Source organism: Aspergillus fijiensis, assembly GCF_003184825.1.
Source record: "Aspergillus fijiensis CBS 313.89 unplaced genomic scaffold BO72scaffold_24, whole genome shotgun sequence".
Classification (NCBI taxonomy): Eukaryota; Fungi; Ascomycota; class Eurotiomycetes; order Eurotiales; family Aspergillaceae; genus Aspergillus; species Aspergillus fijiensis.
This window is the reverse complement of record NW_024469000.1, coordinates 187,538-206,453: the sequence shown is the minus strand read 5'-3', so window position 1 is coordinate 206,453 and position 18,916 is coordinate 187,538. Positions and strand designations below refer to the sequence as shown.

At 51.8% G+C, this 18,916-nt stretch overlaps 7 protein-coding genes across 7 annotated transcripts; 4 read left to right on the top strand and 3 right to left on the bottom strand.

Moving 5' to 3' along the window:
- The first annotated feature begins 804 nt into the window (after positions 1-804).
- On the top strand, positions 805-3,080 carry BO72DRAFT_404404 (nicotinate phosphoribosyltransferase). Its single transcript, XM_040942260.1, has 5 exons — positions 805-1,085; positions 1,153-1,236; positions 1,300-1,922; positions 1,997-2,432; positions 2,555-3,080. The coding sequence occupies exons 1-5, from the start codon at positions 974-976 to the stop codon at positions 2,773-2,775; spliced, it is 1,476 nt and encodes a 491-aa protein (XP_040801125.1). The 5' UTR covers positions 805-973; the 3' UTR covers positions 2,776-3,080.
- BO72DRAFT_448182 (transcription factor domain-containing protein) lies at positions 2,971-5,820 on the bottom strand. The gene is made up of 2 exons (XM_040944728.1): positions 5,068-5,820; positions 2,971-4,997 (listed from the first exon to the last, which is right to left on the bottom strand). Exons 1-2 carry the CDS (start codon positions 5,647-5,649, stop codon positions 3,129-3,131), a joined length of 2,451 nt encoding a protein of 816 aa, XP_040801124.1. The 5' UTR covers positions 5,650-5,820; the 3' UTR covers positions 2,971-3,128.
- Positions 5,821-6,107: 287 nt separating this feature from the next.
- Positions 6,108-7,754, bottom strand: BO72DRAFT_509829 (BCS1 and AAA domain-containing protein; the record flags this gene model as incomplete). The annotated part of the gene is made up of 1 exon (XM_040949348.1): positions 6,108-7,754. One exon carries the CDS (start codon positions 7,752-7,754, stop codon positions 6,108-6,110), a length of 1,647 nt encoding a protein of 548 aa, XP_040801123.1.
- Positions 7,755-8,464: 710 nt separating this feature from the next.
- On the bottom strand, positions 8,465-9,112 carry BO72DRAFT_448181 (putative TOM core complex subunit Tom6). The gene is made up of 3 exons (XM_040944727.1): positions 8,935-9,112; positions 8,820-8,869; positions 8,465-8,725 (listed from the first exon to the last, which is right to left on the bottom strand). The coding sequence occupies exons 1-3, from the start codon at positions 9,052-9,054 to the stop codon at positions 8,719-8,721; spliced, it is 177 nt and encodes a 58-aa protein (XP_040801122.1). The 5' UTR covers positions 9,055-9,112; the 3' UTR covers positions 8,465-8,718.
- Positions 9,113-9,267: 155 nt separating this feature from the next.
- Positions 9,268-11,849, top strand: BO72DRAFT_486185 (beta-catenin-like protein 1). Its single transcript, XM_040947933.1, has 10 exons — positions 9,268-9,462; positions 9,515-9,569; positions 9,624-9,868; positions 9,921-10,027; positions 10,087-10,321; positions 10,369-10,462; positions 10,513-11,027; positions 11,078-11,362; positions 11,425-11,542; positions 11,611-11,849. Exons 1-10 carry the CDS (start codon positions 9,436-9,438, stop codon positions 11,691-11,693), a joined length of 1,764 nt encoding a protein of 587 aa, XP_040801121.1. The 5' UTR covers positions 9,268-9,435; the 3' UTR covers positions 11,694-11,849.
- A 172-nt stretch (positions 11,850-12,021) lies between these two features.
- BO72DRAFT_448179 (DNA-directed RNA polymerase II core subunit RPB2) lies at positions 12,022-16,555 on the top strand. Its single transcript, XM_040944726.1, has 2 exons — positions 12,022-15,918; positions 15,996-16,555. The coding sequence occupies exons 1-2, from the start codon at positions 12,311-12,313 to the stop codon at positions 16,156-16,158; spliced, it is 3,771 nt and encodes a 1,256-aa protein (XP_040801120.1). The 5' UTR covers positions 12,022-12,310; the 3' UTR covers positions 16,159-16,555.
- A 959-nt stretch (positions 16,556-17,514) lies between these two features.
- On the top strand, positions 17,515-18,764 carry esdC (GTP-binding protein EsdC). The gene is made up of 2 exons (XM_040938956.1): positions 17,515-18,053; positions 18,109-18,764. Exons 1-2 carry the CDS (start codon positions 17,862-17,864, stop codon positions 18,730-18,732), a joined length of 816 nt encoding a protein of 271 aa, XP_040801119.1. The 5' UTR covers positions 17,515-17,861; the 3' UTR covers positions 18,733-18,764.
- Positions 18,765-18,916: the final 152 nt, after the last annotated feature.

Sequence of the window (18,916 nt, the reverse complement as noted above, 5' to 3'; positions counted from 1 at the left end):
CTCTTCTATATGCCAATGGCAGTGTAGTCGGGAATGAACGAGTAATGTCCTGCAGACCCGGGGTATGCTTGCCAATGCAAGATGCGTCTGCGGTAAGCAAGACTCAGCTACAGACAAGGATAATCCTTGCCATTTCCATTACTCCCCGAAGCATGTGAAAGTGTTAATTTTTTCTTTCAGACAGTCAATCGGAAGAAAGGTATAGCCGTGCTAGTCTCATTGCTTACCGATGGGTTCACTTTCAGGCGACTGCGAGTGCTACTGAGTCCTATGTTGTGCATCCGCCGCAAATCGAGACAGTTGACAGCGCCGCTAGCGATCTTCGCACGGTGGGGCCGAGCAGTGTTATCGATTTGCGAGGATTTGTTGATCTAGGCAGTTATCTCTACCGATGACCGGGCAGTTATCGGAGTGAAAACATGAAAACAAAGGACTCGAAGCGAGATCACTTCACTAGTTGCAGGTAGCACCTCGGTGATAATGTCTCCTTTTGGAATCAACAGTTTAGGACAGGCTCGTTATGCAATGGAAGGCAGATACTCGGTAAATATGTGGTAGTCTGCATCCCGGCGATAGACGCAAAAGGCAGTCTAGGCCGAGATGACGCCTTCGGTAGATGTGGGCCACGCAAGGCAGCCATGATTCCCGCGCGATTGAGACCTCTGTTCAAGGCTTGAGTCGAGTGCCAACAGAAAAGATTAACCACATTCATTCAGTTGTGGCCCGTGGTTGGATGGGAAGTAAAGAAGATTGGATGACGTCGCCCGCGGATGACGGAAGCCCCTCAGTGTGCAAACAAACCAAACACTATCTTTTCGTTGATCTCCCCGCGCAGCAAAGCAACTCCCTTGGGGGGTTTCCAACCTCGTGCACTCTTGAGTAGCTTGAGATTCTCTCAGGGAGAGTATCGCTACCTCCAAATTGTCTCCTATATTTCTGCATTGTACCAGGTTTCGACCGTGCAATCCCAATCATGACACAAGAAGTATCCCCTCCGCCCCCGGAGGGCATTTGCTCGCTGCTTGACACAGACTTGTACAAGTTGACGATGCAATGCGCCATCCTCAAATACTTCCCCGATACTCGTAAGCAGCCTCGGATCAGAGCTTGCTGGGCGCACAGATTTTGTTGACCGGTCAAACCAACGCGCAGATGTCACCTATGGCTTCACGAACCGCACTGCCAATATGAAGCTGACGCGGGGTGCTTACAAATGGCTTCTTGCGCAGCTGGACAGTAAGTTGGCACAAGGGAATCGATAATTCTCGACCTGACTAACCGTAGATTATCTCTGTTCAGAGCTCGGGAACATTCAAGTTACAAGCGACGAGATCGAATTCCTGAAGAAGAAATGCCCCTACTTCAACGATGCCTACCTACACTTCCTGACCACATTCAAACTCAAGCCCTCGGAGCAGGTCGAGATCCACTTTTCCCCAGGGGAGGGCGACACTGGCAGTGACGAAGACAAGGGCGATGTCGACTATGTTATCAAGGGTCTCTGGGTGGACACCATCCTCTACGAGATCCCGTTGCTGGCCCTGACCAGCCAAGCGTACTTCATGTTCACCGATAAGGACTGGGACTACAGCTGCCAGGAGGAGAAGGCGTTCCGGAAGGGCTGCACCTTGTTAGAGCACGGGTGCATCTTCTCCGAGTTCGGATCCCGAAGACGGCGCGACTATCACACGCAAGACCTGGTCATGAAGGGACTATCTCGCGCCGCGGAAGAGGGCAAAAAGCATGGCTGGAAGGGTGCGCTCACGGGCACGAGCAATGTCCATTTCGCCATGAAGTACGATGTGACCCCTGTGGGCACTGTCGCTCACGAATGGTACATGACCATCGCTGCCATCACGGACGACTATGAGAACGCCAACGAGATGGCTCTCCGGTATTGGCTTGGTTGCTTCGGCGAAGGAGTACGTGCCCCCCGCATCCACCCTCTGGCAGAATTGGCCTAATCAGCGCGTTCTATGCTCTAACTAAAAACCAGGTTCTGGGCATCGCCTTGACCGACACTTTCGGCACCCCGGCTTTCCTCGATGCGTTCCGCAAACCTATCCCCGCCTACACCAGCGCCGGCGTGGGCGCCGTCAGCACAACTGCCTCCGGGCCCGGCACGACGGTCCAATCCACCATCCAAAGCGAGGCACGCACAACGCCTCCCATCTCTGCTCCCTTGCAAGACTCCCAGGGCGAGCATCCCACCAAGACCTACGCCCAGGTCTACACCGGTGTGCGCCAGGATTCCGGAGATCCCACCTACTTTGTGAAGATGGTCCGGGAATTCTACGACCAGGAGGGAATCAAGGAGCCCAAGACGGTTGTGTTCTCGGACTCCCTAGACATCGAGCACTGCGTCGAGTACAAGGTCATTGCCGAGGAAGCCGGCTTCCAGCCCGTTTTCGGCGTGGGCACTTTTTTCACAAGTACGTTTTCCATCCCATCCATCCTACCACCTTGCCTTCCTCACTCAACCATTTCCAATAATAAGAAAAACCATTGGAAGCCAAAGAACTGACTTGACTCTACTCCGGGGACACCAAAACAGATGATTTCACCAACAAATCTGACGGAGAGAAATCGAAGCCCCTGAACATCGTCATCAAGATCTCCACCGCCAACGGCCGGCCCGCCGTCAAACTCAGTGATAACATGGGCAAAAATACGGGCGACAAGGCAACCGTGCAGAGCGTCAAGAAGAAGCTCGGGTATATCGAGCATGAATGGGAGAAGGGAGATGAGAAGAATCGGTGGACGCAGAAGGAATAGTGTCAACAGCTTTCCTGACGCTTTCGGGTTTGTTAAACCTACGCCTACGCAGGCCTCCCGCCTACTCCCTAACCATTGCTGAATTCCACCCTAGCGAAGCGAGTCTCCCAAGCTACCTATCTTACTCACTACCTTACGATCGCAGGTCTCGTTCCAGATTTAGTGCTTGGGTTTTGTTTTATGACTGTACGAAGTAGAGAAATAGAAGGACGAAGACATACATACATGGGGATAAACCTGTTATATGTGCAATTTTACTGTTTTTATCCTCCAAAGTTGATGCTTCGTCTGTACAGTAGGTGTTGGACTGATATGTCGCTTTTTGCCGTTGCTGGTCGCCATGATCCTCAACATCAAAACATGCCATCCTCTTCTTCAGTCAACCCTAGATCCCGGTCTAGATCACCTGTAATATTGCTAGGAGTGAACCTGGTGGCCGTTATTTCGTGCTGCTGCACGTTGCCACTATCGCTTTCGGGGTCAAATATCCCGAAGAGGTCGTTGCGATCATGGTCATCGGACCTCAGCTCACGGCTCTGACTTTGTCCGGGGTCAACCCAGCGGAGAAGCTCGTTCGCCCAGTCGATGTCCATGTCGGCGGCGGCGGTGTGGTCGGCTGCTGCTGCTGCCGTAGCGGTCGAGCCATGGCCTTCTTGGGAGGGAAAGTCAGCATCATAATTGTCGAGGTCGAGGTCAAGGTCGAAGAAAAAGTCCGTAGGGTCTAGGGTCGAATTGTCGTGCGACTGGCCTTGATGGTCGGGTTGGGGGTTTTGTTGGCGGGGTGAGACAGGATTATGATCGTGGAAAACATGACTAAAGGGGTCATCGAAATCGTGTGGCGGGGTGGGTTGAGCTTTGTGTAAGGATGGAGGGTTGGCGTTGAGAGAGGCTGCGGTGGCGGGTGATGCTGTGAGACTGCTGTCGCGGCGGGCTCGGAAGGGGCCGGCGGTCCTAAGGTCGGATTGTTTCAGGTTCAAGGTCGCGGAGTCGGTTAGTTCCTGGTCGTCTCGAGGGGGGGTCCATTGACTGGGATTTTTCCCATCCGCTGAAAGCATAGTTCGGGAGGTAGAGGCAGCACTTGGTTTCCGCGCCTGAGGTTGCTGCATGGTGTTCGGAGATGAAGGAGAGTCAAGTTGCATGATTTGTAAGAGAGCGTTATTGCAGTCAGATTGAACCTTGACCGCAGCTTCGATGTTAGCTACTTCCATGTCTGCTGCGGGATAGATGTCTTTGAGCCCTTGCAAGACTTGGATGCAGCGCTGGAAGTGGTGGATGCTGGATTCTCGCGTTGAGGGGCTACCGGACAACGAGTTCGTCAGGTGGGCTACAGCAGCAGGGATAATTACTGTTACCCCGGACTGTGGCAGAAAGCGTGTGAGGTTCAACTGGTTGAGACCTTGAATGATATGAGTAATGCCAATGACAGCGTCCTGCATCTTCGTCTGTGCTGTGTTAATTAGATCAAGACGCGACTTGGGTTGATCCTTCTTGGGCAAAAATGCCCAGGGTCGGTACAGTGCGCTGGTAGTCGCATGATATAGCATTCGTACCATCGCGCCGTGGAGAAGCAAGACATCTTCTCCATCATGAATATTAGTTCGTGAGGCGGGGATGAATTGTGCATCCTTTGGGAGGGCGCTCAACCATGATTCGAGTCGCTGGCTGCATCGTGCCAACTCTGATTCTGATGCTTGTCTGGGGACTAGACTGATCGTTGTTCGAGTTGTCACCCCGAATTGGCACTGAGATGGTGAATACTGCGCGAATAAGACTCTCCCTATGCTTTGGCACAGCTTGGCCTTTTCTACGAACATGGTAGCTAGGCGCTTTTGGTGGGATACGTCCTCGAGCTGACGACAGCGAAACATCTCAATGACTGCAGGATGAAAAGGCTCGAAGTCGAAATCCTCAAGTCTCAACATGGGTACATTGCTTGTCCCCTCATTAACCTGAGTAGGACGCCTTAAACCCATGGCGATGAGACGATCGCGTGAGTACAAACTCCACCATATACGAGCCCTCAGCCTCTTCATCTTCGGGTCCATGTTAGCTGTGGATGCATCCCTGTTCAACCCGATGGAATGGGCTTGTGTATTGCAGACACCAATCCAATCCCAGATGTCTCTGTGCGGGTTGTTCTGATGATCAGACCAATAAGTCATGAGAAGGAGTGTCTGCAAGATGACGATCCGATCGTCTTCGCAGTCCAAGGAGTATAGCAGCTAGCGCTTCTAGTCAGCCACAAAACAAGAAAAAGCATATCTGACAGTGTAGCTCGAGGCTCGCACATACCCTCAACCGTGTAAAGAATACACTTCGCGCGCTTTTCCGGGTCGCATAACCAGCATCCTGCAGATGTTTGATATCCACGAACGCAGTGGCCACAAACATGACCGCCTGGAATAGCAGCAAGCTGACATTCCCGTTGTGGTCATTCTCGGCCACGCACCGCAGGAACTCCTGTAGGTTCAGCACCGGCATGAAGCTGTGCACCCACTTGATATAGCAGCGCAGGAGCTCATTTCGCAGACCGCTCTCGGGAATGGTCAGGGCTCCGCGAAATCGCAAGAATTCCAAGTCCTCCTGGGGGATGCGTGCTGGAAGCGGCTTCAAAAATCGCGGCTCTTCATCCAGCAGCGCAATCAGTGGATCGAAATCCGGGTCTATCAGATCTCGGACCGTAGAAACCATATTCTCCAATGGCAGGGAGGGTCGGTGAGCGCGTTCGCCCAGAGTCCGCCAGCTCCGAGATGGTCTGGCGTCTTGTAGCCAGGGCGCATGTGGATTGTATCCCAGGCTGTTGCTTCTTTTAGGCGCCGGCGGATTATCATCGTCGGTCTCCGCACTTGGCGGCTTGCGCTTCGCTGCCAACATATTCTATGGCTATAATGACAATGAGGATAAGATCACCGAGGTGGTTGAGTTGATTGTATGTATTGCAAAGTAAAATAGGATCAAGCTTCACTGACGCTTGTCCTCTGAGGCGAGATTGTCTTTGGTCGGGGGTGGATAATGATGGGTTAGTTCCAGTCTTTCCAGAAGTCGAGGGGAGTTTGGCTTAGATAATCTCTACTTTGATTGCCCCGCGCAGATGAGAAAAAAGTTGGGGTCAGCTGTGGGGTGACACTAGGCCACTCTGGGAAGTTTGGTATGTCGATCATCAATTCTTATCATGTACAGTGGGATGTAGGTGTATATAGTACAGTGCAGCATCGTGGTTATATACAAAGAGCCCTAGTAGCCAATTCTCCGCCGTGACCGCAAATTGTATATCTTCTTCTCAGCGGGAGGCTCCTCGCTCTGCAGCCTTTTCTCCATCTCGATTTCCTTGTTCAGCATCTTCTCCTCTCCTTATTCATATCCAATTGTTGCTCTTTCATCTGTTTCTTAATGCGCTCATCGCGCTGAGCCTTAGTCTTTTGAAACAATGTCTCTACTTCTCTGATGGCCGCTTTAGGATCGTCTTTGTGCTCAAGGAGATGTCCCTGGAGCTCAGCAACCGTAAGCTGTGCCGAGGGGATCTGTGCAGCAAAGTCACAGGCCAGCCTGTCGACGTCTCCAGATGTGATAATGGGCACCCGCTCCTCATTTTGGATCCGCACTACATGCCTCATAGTATGTAGAGGCGAATAAAATGTCCTGAAATAAGACTCAATCTCGTCACGTGTCGCGTACTTGAACTCGATGCGCATGTCCACCCGCCCGGGACGGATCAGTGCCGCATCCAACTTTTCGGCGTGGTTGCTCGTCATCATGAGAATGCGGCCTTCACTTGCATCCACACCGTCGATGGCATTGAGAAGAACAGATAGTGAAATGCCGTTTTGAGTAGGGCCGTGTCCAGGCATCATCATGTGCTGATTCATGTTGTCACGCCCAGGTGCCCGTGACTGTGTGATGTCCGTACAGTCCACATCCTCCATCAGAACGATACACCTCGAGGGCAAATCGGAGAAGAGTTGTCTGAAGCGGGTTTCGTTCAGACAAGACGAACTGGGGTCTATCACATAGATCGGTAGCTTCAGGCGTCCGGCAAGGGTATAACATAGACTGGTGTTGCCAGTTCCAGGCGGGCCATAAAGCAAATAGCCCCTGCGATACGGAAGTCCTCGCACCTCGTAGACAGCCCTGTTCATGAGGAATCTCTCGATATCAGCCAAGACACCAGCCTTGACCTCCTGGTCAAGCACCACACTGTCCAGCGGCCTCGGGGCACGCCCGTCACACGGCTGCCACTCCCCTCCTCGGGCACTCCAAATCTCGATCTTATCCTGGTCTTTGTCAAGCCACGCCTGCTGCGCCTCGGCAAGCAGCTGCTTGAGTATGCCTATGCCCCAATTACAGAACGGCAGTCCCCAGCAGGAAATGACGATTCGATCGCTGACCAACGTGTCTTCGCTGGTTTTGGTGCGCTGGAACTTGATCCAGCGCCAGAAACACCAAGAGAACCAAGGGCTGGCGTACAAGAAGTAGTGCTCCTGCGTGGAGGGGATGAAGTGCAAGGGCTGGGTGCTGCGTTTCTTGATGACCTTGCTCCACCATTCGTCGAAGTTGTCTCCTGGCCGATATTCAGGCTCGTCGTCGTCTTCGTTGGGGTTTAGACTGGTTCTTATATTGACATATCGACCGCTGACCGTCAGCGCGTTGCTGGCAAGGAGATGCTTGGCTCTAGCCATAGACCTATGATGTATCACCCAGTACATGAGGTATCTGTATATGCTGTCCTGGCCTTCTACCTCGATCCTGCAAGTGAACGAGTCACGAAGATGTGCCAAGGCAGGGTTTAGTGGGGTCACAAACAAGTGCAGAACGTGGTGCAACGCGATGCGGCCACAGATGATGATGAGGAAAATGAAACAATAAGGGGACAGGTCAATATTGAAGTTGGTAAATAGAAAACGAGACAGAAATGTGAATCCGGGCAAAGCGGACTCGAGCATGGCGTCTGGGGCCAGTGGCTCTGTTAAATTTGCGTACATGATGAGAGAGTAATGCCAGTTGCGCTTGATATGGGTCAGTCAATCGTCGTAGATACTGAATATGATGCTTGCTCAATGCCATGGTCTATGACCTGAAGGGCACAAGAGGTTTTTATCACTATCGATGATAATGCTTCCATGTCGAAGTTGAATGTATCCTTAAAAGTCCTGAGCAGACAAAGAGCCTTTATTGAAATCAATGCCCACCCGTTCAATGTTCTTCATCCCAGATTGACAAGGGGACTCGGGGACAATGATAAGAAAGAGAATGATTGTTTTTGAAAGGCAATCTCAGTTTATTGTGCTTTGTATCTACTTATAGATGGGCATTCAGCGAGCCCGCCAGGCCGCACGACACTACCCCCCGATAGATTCTCAAAAACATATCGGTTGTATGCAGGAACATCTCAATTCCTCATGCTCCAGGCACCATTACTTGCTTTGAACCACACCCCGATCGATGATCTGAGATATATCTGTCTCTAAACGAGTAGACAACCTGCCACTACTTGGTTTCCGGCCTCTTATGGATGCGTTTGACTAGAGGCTGTCGAAACATCTCGAGGCCCGTCTCACAAGACGAGGTAGATACCAAATGCAAAGAGTTTCAAAGACGCATGATAGTAATTTGGTCGGACCCCAGAGCATCCACTATTGTCTGAGTACTACGCACGCAGGGTTTCCGAGACGAGCGAGAGGTGACTAGGATCACAAGTCTATTCAATAAGAAGGAAAAGAGAGACTCCCAGAGATCATCTGGCAAATCATGTCCTATCCACCAGCGCGGCGGAGCCATTTAATGCACGAAAAAAAAATATAATACACGTATTCATTAACTTCGGATGTCGAGAGCAATAGCATAGCAAGATTCCGCACGTATCCAGCGATCAATAGTCGACCCGGTTTCCGGCCTGTCGGGCGGCCTTCGTTTCACGGAGTTGGACGGAGGCATAGGGTATCCATTTTACATACTGCTCATCAATCATCAGCGACCTGTGGAGATCCTGGCCAGGCTGACGGCCTGAGCGGTTGAGTTGACAGGGACTCGGTGTATCTCGAACTTACGGAGGGAGGAGGAGCTCGCCGAGGCTGCTGTGGAGGAAAGCAACGCCAGCCTAATAAAAAAACAGTTAGTTTCCCGGTTCCTATTGTAATTGAGCCTGTGAGATTTGGCACTTACGCCGAAGACAAGAAGGCTTCGAACGATGGTAGCGTTTTCGGCGGCAGTAAGTTCCTCGTAGGCGGTACTGAGGAAGCCCTTCTGGGGGCGACCGGAAACGACGCGCTGTCTGGGGGCCATGATGTGAATGGGATGTGGGAGGTGGATGAGTGAACGTTGGAGCTTCACGGGGAGGGAGTCGTTGTAATACGTTGTAGAGATGAATGGAGTAAATGGAGTTGCGGTTGAGGGCAATGCGGAATGATGCCGGAGGCCGAGAAATCTTTCCATGCTTGGCAGCTGCGCCTTTAGCTTATCGCGGCACCCGTATCGGCTTGGGAGCTGCGGCGCGATCAGTCAATCAAGCAGCAGCAGTCAACGGTCGCAACTTGCTTGAATTGGTCAACAAGAGGAACTTATCTACTGGAATCTGGACTGATCGACCTGCATACCGCGTATCTACTTGATTTGAGTTGGTGGTGACGAGAGCCTCCGTTAAGTCCGCTCGCGCAAGCCGCAGCCATGACGAGCATCGATGAGCTCTTCAAGGTACAGAATCCATGATGACACTATGGTCCCAGAGGCTTGCTAACGTCTAAAGAAACCTTCATCTGCAGCGAGTTCAAAGCGCAAATTCGATGCCTCGAAAGATCCAAGTTCGTTACGAATACCCCTCCTTTCCGGCAGACGGTGCTGACGTTCAATGCAAGATGAGCTCTATAAAGCGGCTAAGCTGGACGCGGGTGGAGATGTTAAATCAAAAGGGAAGGCGGCAATAGTAGAAGAGGAAGGAGGCGACGCAGAGGACGACTATGCCGGCCCAGAATTACCCCCGGATTTCGAGGCCGAAGATGTCCCCGATGACGAAGAAGGTCGCTTTTTCGGCGGTGGTATGGAGCGCCAGACCGCTCAGGCTATGCAATACATTGACCAGCATGAAGAGGAAGAAGCATCAGTAAGGGCATAGCTCATGAAGCTGCATGCGGATGAGTGCTGATGTGGCTTAGCTGGAGAAATTTGACCTTGCCTGGGTGCGACGATTCGCCCTGAACTTCGAGAAGAAGATATCCAAGAATGCTGAGCTTCGCGGAAAATTCGAGAATGATCCTCAAAAGTGGGTTTTGATCTGGGTTGATCATGATACGGAAGAACAAATCTTGCTAAGCTTCCTAGGTTTATGGCTTCGGAGGCGGACCTCGATACTGAGATCAAGGGCCTATCGATTCTCTCCGAGCACCCCGAACTGTTCGAGGAATTTGCAAAGCTGGGCTGCGTTGGCTCACTCGTATCCTTACTCTCCCATGAGAACGCCGATATCGCGATCGATGCCATCCAGATCATTGGGGAATTGACTGACGAAGATGTGGAAGCTGAGCAGGAGCAATGGGACACACTTGTCAACGCTATGGTATATTCACTTGCATACCGAAGCTAGAAGCTTGCTGATAGTGGTAGTTGGATGCCGACCTTGTCGAACTACTAGCGCAAAACCTGTCTAGGCTAGACGAAGAATCCGAGGTTGACAGAGCAGGGGTATACTACGTGCTAAGTGAGTCCGCCGTCCTTCGGTAGCTCGACAAGTTACTAAGACCGCCCAAGATGTTCTTGAAAACCTCGCCTCGCAAGCGTCAATCGCAGAGAAGATAGGGGAGGACCCCAATGTTCTGCCTTGGCTCATATCTCGTATTCAGAAAAAGGAAAGGCCTGTGAGCCAGAATCAACAATACTCGGCTGAAATTCTGGCCATCCTACTACAGTCTACGGCCAAGAATCGCGAGAGGTTCGTGAGCTTGGACGGCGTGGAAGTTCTTCTTCAATTACTCAGCCAATATCGCAAGCGTGATCCAGAGAAAGATTCTGACGAGGAGGAATATGTCGAGAATTTGTTTGACTGTTTGATTTGCGTCGTTGATGAGGAATCTGGCAAGGACAAATTCCTGCAAAGTGAAGGAATTGAACTCGCTCAGATTATGCTGAAAGAAGGGAAGTTCAGTAAACAGAGAGCTTTACGAGTTCTGGATCATGCTCTAGGCGGTGCAGCAGGTGCAAGTGCTTGCGAGAGGTTCATCGAAGCAGCATGTTTGAGTACTGTATTTGGCATGTTCAAGCGCAAGGTATGCTATACTCTTCTCGTGAGTGCTCGGGCTGGGTTGACATTCAGCAGCAGGAGAACCAGACGGTCGAACATTTACTGGGCATTTTTGCTTCCCTCCTGCGCCTGCTACCGGGGGGGTCCGCGCCGCGTATACGTACGCTTGCCAAGTTCATGGAGAAGGACTATGAAAAGATCGAGAAACTCGTCAAGCTACGACGGGATTATGCTTCGAGAGTGTCTCCCGTCGAGCAAGCGGTTGAGAAGGAACGGGAAAGCTTCACACCAGAGGAACAGGAGGTCATGGCAAGCGAATGGTTGTCCCGACGGTTTGACGCTGGGCTGTTTTCGCTTCAGGTTCGTCGCTCATACTCGACGCCAGTTTCATCCCCGTCCAGACACACTGACGCCTTTTGCAGCTCATTGACGTGATTCTGGCTTGGCTCGTCGCCGAAGATGATGGGGCTAAGAGGAAGATTGTTTCCCTTCTCGCAGACCGAGATGAGGATTTGTCTTTGGTCAAAGCTACCTTACAAGGTATGGCAATTACACATCTCCTGTATTTCTCACTATGAGAACCAAGACTGACAATACTTTACATCTAGAGCAAGTAGAAGGTCTTTCGGAGGAAGATCCGGGGCAAAAGGATCATAAGGAGATGCTGGAGACACTTCTTCAGTTTGTATGATGGGGATACAGAAGATCAATCTTGGTATAGCTGCTAGCAAACCATGAGCATTCACCCAGAATGCATAAGCATAGGAAGAGGGTGAGGTGAGGTCATTGTGGATGTATCTTGTATTGTAATGTAAAGTAACACCAAAGTGAATTGAATTCAATGGATAAATAACGATCACGTGATGGTGGTTCTTTGTTTCGGATTAGTGTTACTGTAGTTATGCCTTTGCCTTAAGTAGTTAACTACCCGTGACTAGCGGCGCCAGCAGCAGCAGGCGGTCGGGAGGGACTAGTGGCGGCTCTCTCTCTCTCTGCTCGCTCATCAAGTCAAGATCCATCATCGCCCGCCCGGAGACTTGAAGCACTTCCCCAGCTGCTTGCTCCCTTCACCAGCATCACCGGTGGCCTGGGTTTTTCAAACCTCATTATCTTCTTGAGGATCCCGGCTCTTTGATTGCTTCTGTCCTTGCCCATCTCGAAGTCTCACCCCCGGTGTCTACCCTCTGACATTAGCCCTTTGGCGACGTCGAGTGGGATATTTTCCGCCGAGCGCGTCGCGCCCTTTGCGCCTTCTTGAATCCTTGTTCTTTATTATTTCGCTAGGTCCGTGATCGATTATTCGTCAAGATGGCCGACTACGAAGATGCCTACGAGGATGAGTACTACGATGATATGGACGAGGGGATCACGTCGGAGGATTGCTGGACCGTCATCTCGTCCTTTTTCGACACCAAGGGTCTGGTTTCACAGCAGCTAGACTCTTTCGATGAGTTCATCTCGTCAACGATGCAGGAGTTGGTGGAGGAACAAGGCCAAGTAACACTGGATCAGACGCTCCCCCCCGCCGAAGATGAAGTCGACCCGGTTGTTGTCCGCCGATACGAGCTCAAGTTCGGAACCGTCATGCTCTCCCGCCCATCCGTGACGGAAGGTGATGGTGCGACGACCATCATGCTGCCGCAAGAGGCTCGTCTACGTAACCTTACATATGCCAGTCCTCTATACCTGGGTGTTACCAAGAAGATCATGGAGGGTCGGGAACGTCTGATTGCCGACCGGGATGAGGATGAGATGGGTGACCCGAGCGAGGATCGCAAAGCTCATGGCACCTATCTTTCGTGGGAGCAGAAGGAACTACCCGCTGACCAAGCTAAGGAGGAGACGGTGTTCATCGGAAAGGTGCCCATCATGCTCAAGTCCAAGTACTGTATCCTTAAGGACTTGAGCGAACAGGCTCTCTACAACTGGAATGAGTGCCCTTACGACTCGGGCGGTTACTTCATCATTAATGGCAGTGAGAAGGTTCTGATTGCCCAGGAACGCAGTGCTGGCAACACGGTCCAGGTTTTCAAGAAGGCGCCACCCAGTCCCACACCTTATGTTGCTGAAATTCGCAGTGCTGTCGAGAAGGGTTCGCGGCTTTTGTCACAATTGTCTCTGAAGCTGTTCGCGAAAGGTGATAGTGCCAAGGGTGGATTTGGTCCCACGATTCGGTCGACACTGCCCTACGTGAAGACCGATATTCCAATTGTGGTTGTTTTCAGAGCTCTCGGAGTGGTCTCTGATGAAGATATCCTGAACCACATTTGTTATGACCGCAACGACACACCTATGCTGGAAATGCTGAAGCCATGTATTGAAGAAGGTTTCGTCATTCAGGACCGCGAGGTCGCACTTGACTTCATCGCCAAGCGTGGGTCTTCCCAGTCCAGCATGAACCACGAACGCCGTGTCCGTTATGCTCGTGAGATCATGCAGAAAGAGTTCCTCCCGCATATTTCCCAGAGCGAAGGTAGTGAGACGCGGAAAGCCTTCTTCTTGGGTTACATGGTGCACAGACTTCTCCAGTGTGCTCTGGGTCGCCGGGATGTCGACGACCGTGATCATTTCGGTAAGAAGCGCCTGGACTTGGCCGGTCCTCTTCTTGCGAACCTTTTCCGAGTCTTGTTCACCCGCGTCACCCGCGATCTACAGCGGTATGTTCAGCGGTGCGTGGAGACGAACAGAGAGATTTACCTGAACATTGGTATCAAGGCTAGCACCTTGACGGGAGGATTGAAGTATGCTCTTGCTACGGGTAACTGGGGCGAGCAGAAGAAGGCAGCTAGCTCCAAGGCCGGTGTGTCTCAAGTGCTCAGTCGTTACACTTACGCCTCCACCTTGTCCCATCTTCGCCGAACCAATACACCCATCGGGCGAGACGGAAAGATCGCCAAGCCTCGTCAGCTTCACAACACTCATTGGGGCCTGGTGTGTCCGGCTGAAACCCCTGAAGGTCAAGCTTGTGGTTTGGTCAAGAACTTGGCTCTCATGTGCTACATCACTGTCGGTACGCCCAGCGAGCCTATCATTGATTTCATGATTCAGCGTAATATGGAAGTCCTCGAGGAGTTCGAACCTCAAGTGACACCGAACGCTACCAAGGTTTTTGTCAACGGTGTCTGGGTTGGTATCCACAGAGACCCCGCTCACCTTGTCAACACGATGCTTTCCCTTCGTCGCCGCAACATGATTTCGCACGAGGTCAGTCTGATTCGAGACATTCGTGAGCGGGAGTTCAAGATTTTCACCGATGCTGGACGTGTCTGCCGACCGCTCTACGTCATTGACAATGACCCGAAGAGTGAAAACTGCGGCTCTCTGGTGCTCAACAAAGAACACATCCGCAAACTAGAACAAGATAAAGACCTGCCTCCAGACTTGGATCCAGAAGACCGCCGCGATCGTTACTTTGGTTGGGATGGCCTGGTGAAGTCTGGTGTAGTGGAGTACGTCGATGCTGAAGAAGAAGAGACCATCATGATTTCCATGACTCCGGAAGATCTCGAAATTTCCAAGCAACTCCAGGCTGGTTATGCTCTTCCGGATGAGGAACTACACGATCCGAACAAGCGTGTACGCTCCATTCTGAGTCAAAAGGCGCACACTTGGACTCACTGCGAGATCCATCCCAGTATGATCCTTGGTGTTTGTGCCAGTATCATTCCCTTCCCAGATCACAACCAGTCTCCCCGTAACACCTATCAGTCCGCTATGGGTAAACAAGCCATGGGTGTCTTTTTGACGAACTTTGACCAACGTATGGAGACGATGGCCAACATCCTTTACTACCCTCAAAAGCCCCTGGCCACAACGCGGTCCATGGAATTCTTGCGATTCCGTGAGCTCCCGGCTGGTCAGAACGCTATTGTTGCTATCGCTGTCTACTCTGGTTATAACCAGGAAGATTCCGTCGTGATGAACCAGAGCAGTATCGATCGTGGTTTATTCCGCAGTCTCTTCTACCGTACTTACACCGACAGCGAGAAGATGGTGGGATTGCAAGTCATTGAACGCTTCGAGAAGCCGATGAGATCGGACACCCTCGGCATGCGGAAGGGAACCTATGATAAGCTCGACGAGGACGGCATCATCGCCCCGGGTGTTCGTGTCTCCGGTGACGATATCATCATCGGTAAAACCGCACCTCTGGCTCCAGACGCGGAGGAGTTGGGCCAACGGACCAAGGCGCACACCAAAACGGACGCCTCCACTCCCCTCAGAAGCACGGAGAATGGTATCGTGGACCAGGTGTTGGTATCTACGAGTAACGACGACCTGAAGTTCGTCAAGGTACGCATGAGGACGACCAAGGTGCCCCAAATTGGTGACAAGTTCGCCTCGCGTCACGGACAGAAGGGTACCATTGGTATCACCTATCGTCAAGAGGATATGCCATTCACGCGTGAGGGTGTGGCTCCCGACTTGATCATCAATCCTCACGCCATTCCTTCTCGTATGACAATTGCCCACTTGATTGAGTGTCAGCTTAGTAAGGTTTCTGCGCTACGTGGATTTGAGGGTGACGCCACACCATTCACCGACGTCACGGTCGACTCAATTTCTCGTCTTCTTCGTGAACACGGTTACCAGTCTCGTGGATTTGAGGTGATGTACAACGGCCACACTGGACGGAAGATGGTGGCCCAGGTCTTCTTGGGGCCGACCTACTACCAGCGTCTGCGCCACATGGTGGACGACAAGATCCATGCCCGTGCACGCGGGCCTACGCAGATCCTGACGAGACAGCCTGTGGAGGGTCGTGCCCGTGATGGTGGTCTTCGATTCGGAGAAATGGAGCGCGATTGTATGATTGCGCACGGAGCCAGTGCCTTCTTGAAGGAGCGGTTGTTCGATGTGTCCGACCCCTTCCGCGTGCATATCTGCGATGACTGCGGCTTAATGACCCCGGTTGCGTAAGTTTGACGATGCTTCCCTGACTAGCTGACTAGTTGACTCTAGTGGACGGACCATGCTAACGGAGATTCTGCAGAAAACTCAAGAAAGGTCTATTCGAGTGCCGACTGTGCAACAACAAGCACCGTATTTCGCAGGTGCATATCCCATATGCAGCCAAGCTTCTGTTCCAAGAGCTGGCCTCGATGAACATTGCCGCTCGCATGTTTACCAACCGGTCTGGAGTGTCCGTGCGGTGAGAGAGAACAAGGAATACCATCCATGTATATCAGTTGAATTTCTTTTTCTTTTCTTTTTTTTCCCCCTCTCTCTTCTCACCCCCGCCTCTCTATATCATGATAATTCCCTTTCTTGTCTTCCGGTGTTTTTTTTTTCCCTTTTTTTCTTTTTATTTTTTCCCCATTGAATTTGCTTCCCATCCTTCTCCACCATCAAAATCTGCGATATTAACCGAAGACCCGACTGATTCGGCATTTTCCGGCGTACAAAGGATCTGAGGGTTGTGATTCCTTTTTTGTTTGTTTGTTCTTTTTTTTTCTTGGCGGATGATGATGAGTGAGCAGCGAAGGGGTTGGGATTACGATATACTTTGCTGTACTTGACTGAATAAAGGGTGGCATTGGAGCCGAATCAATAATCAGCCGTGTTGGTGTAGGTGAAGGATGTGTGTGCCCATGGCATGCACGTCTGCATATTCCCCCTCTTCGTCATGCAGTCCCCCCCACCCGGACTGTCCGTGATAATGAAGACGGGTGTAGTGGTAGGTGAGAGGCATTGAGGCATCCACCAGTGAGGGAGCAGACTTTGACCCTCTATAAGTCTATTCTGGGCCTCCCCTCCTCGGTCTGGTGAACTTTAACTTCCATGTTGTGAATGATGGGTGACGATAGTGCAGAGGAGGGTGATGTAGGAGAATGTTATAGGTTGATATAGGTTGGAGAGGCTGGCAGTGGTTGCTGGCTGGGCGGCAAGCAATGGCTTCTGTATGGCTGAAGGCTCGGAGACGGCCTGGCGGCGCAGGCCAATCGAACCCTGGACTTACCCGCTGCTGGGGTGTGACAGAGTGACCGTGGACGGTGGACGGTCTGCAAACCCACCTGCACCAGGCACGGTCGCTATTCCTAGTGCAGGTAATTACCTACCTCCTCCAGGAGGCTACCTACCTACTCAGTACTGAGTACGGAGTAATGAGTACAGGTATTGTCCACCCACCACCACCTTTCATGTGGACGACTCCTCCCTCATAAAAGAGCCTTCTTACCCGCCGGGCCCTCGTTGGCCTTCCCCTTCTTTTCCCTTTCTTCTTTTCTTTCTTCAGCAAGCTAGTCTTGTCTGTTCTGCCTGTGGTTTTGGAAGTATCTTGTGCACTGGTTGCACTTGCTTGTTTGTTGTTTCTTCATCTTCATCTTCATCTTCATCTTCATCTTCATCTTCATCTTCATCTTCATCTTCATCTTCATTTTATACTTCCCTTAATATCATCCACCTACCAAAACAAAAAAAACCCATAACCATCTGAGAGCTGTGCTCCTGGATGTTCCCTTGTTGTCTTGCTTCAATTCGCACAGGATACTTCTAAACTGTACAAACTTCCAACGGTTCAATACATTGTCGCCGGTCGACAATAGTGTTTGTTCCCGATTTGCTTCCAGCTCAGACAAACTTGCTCGCCTTACAACTTAATCTTCTTTCTGCCTTTTTTTACGTGTCGAGGACTGGATCCCCGTCAAGCTTAACGCTTTGTTGTCTTGCACAGCCAACGAACCAACCGCTCAGCAATCCGCCGCAGCACGAGGCTGAATCGAATTGACTCTGGCAGTCACTTCGCCCCAACAACATTAGCATCGCCATCGTCGACACGATCATTTATTATATTCCTTTCTACCATAATCTAATCTTCTAGTATAATTCTGGTTCGAGTCAATTGCATACTATCGCCATAATGTCGTCCGTTCAGCTCAAGTTCTCTCTTCGGACCTCCTCCAATGTCAAGACCGTCCACCTGGTCGGTTCGTGGGACAACTACTCCCGCCAGATCCCCCTCTCGCGCGATGAGAACAAGTCCGGCTCGTGGGTGGGCAAGTTCCGCTTCCAGACTTCCATGCTCAAGTTGGGTGGCCGGTACTGGTACTACGTCGGTGATCCTGCTTCCTTCTCTTCTAATGACACACCTTACTAACTCACTACAGTATATCATGGATGGCTATCACGTCTCCCATGACCCTGCTGTTGAATATACGGTGGAGCCCACCACTGGCCGCAAACTCAACATCCTGGATGTTCCCGGCGGCAAGTCCTCCAGCTCTTCCTCAGCCCCCAGCAAGAGCCACCGTCGGACTTCGGCGGCCTCGGAAGTGGTCAAGGGCCGGGCTCTCTCGCCATCCAAGATCCAGCACCCCAAGCCCTCCAAGCCCTACGCCTCTCGCCAGATCCGGGAGACCGACTTTGTCGGTGGGCCTCCCACCATGGACGATCTGACCCGGCGGTTTGCGGGATCCCGTCTCTCGGACGAGTACTCCCTCTCCAACAGCCCTCCCAGCTCTGCGGGCAGCTCGCTGTCGTCCCGCTCCTCGGGCAGTACCTCTCCCTCGTCGCTCAGTTCCATGAGTGACCCCCCGACCCCGATCTGCCGGTGTGAGCGCTATGGGATCACCCGCAAGGGAGACCGTGTCAAGCTCGACTGTGGAGGCAGTCGCTGCGGGTATGTGACCGAGTCCTCGGAGGCGAGTTGCTCCGAGTCGGAGGACAGTGATGAGGAGTACAGACGGGCCCGGAGTGCCGTCAGAAGGCAGGGAATTGTTGTCCGGAGATAATCTCATTGTCTGTGAGGTGATGAAGGAATAATGTTGATTCTCATCGATCAACTCATGCGCACTGTCAGGATCGGTTACTGTATCCCTGATGGTGTGCTGGCAGCGTGACGCGGAGCAGACTACTCATTTTGGTTTGGGACCGGACCGATTTATACTAAAATGAACCGTATAACATGTTGCCCCT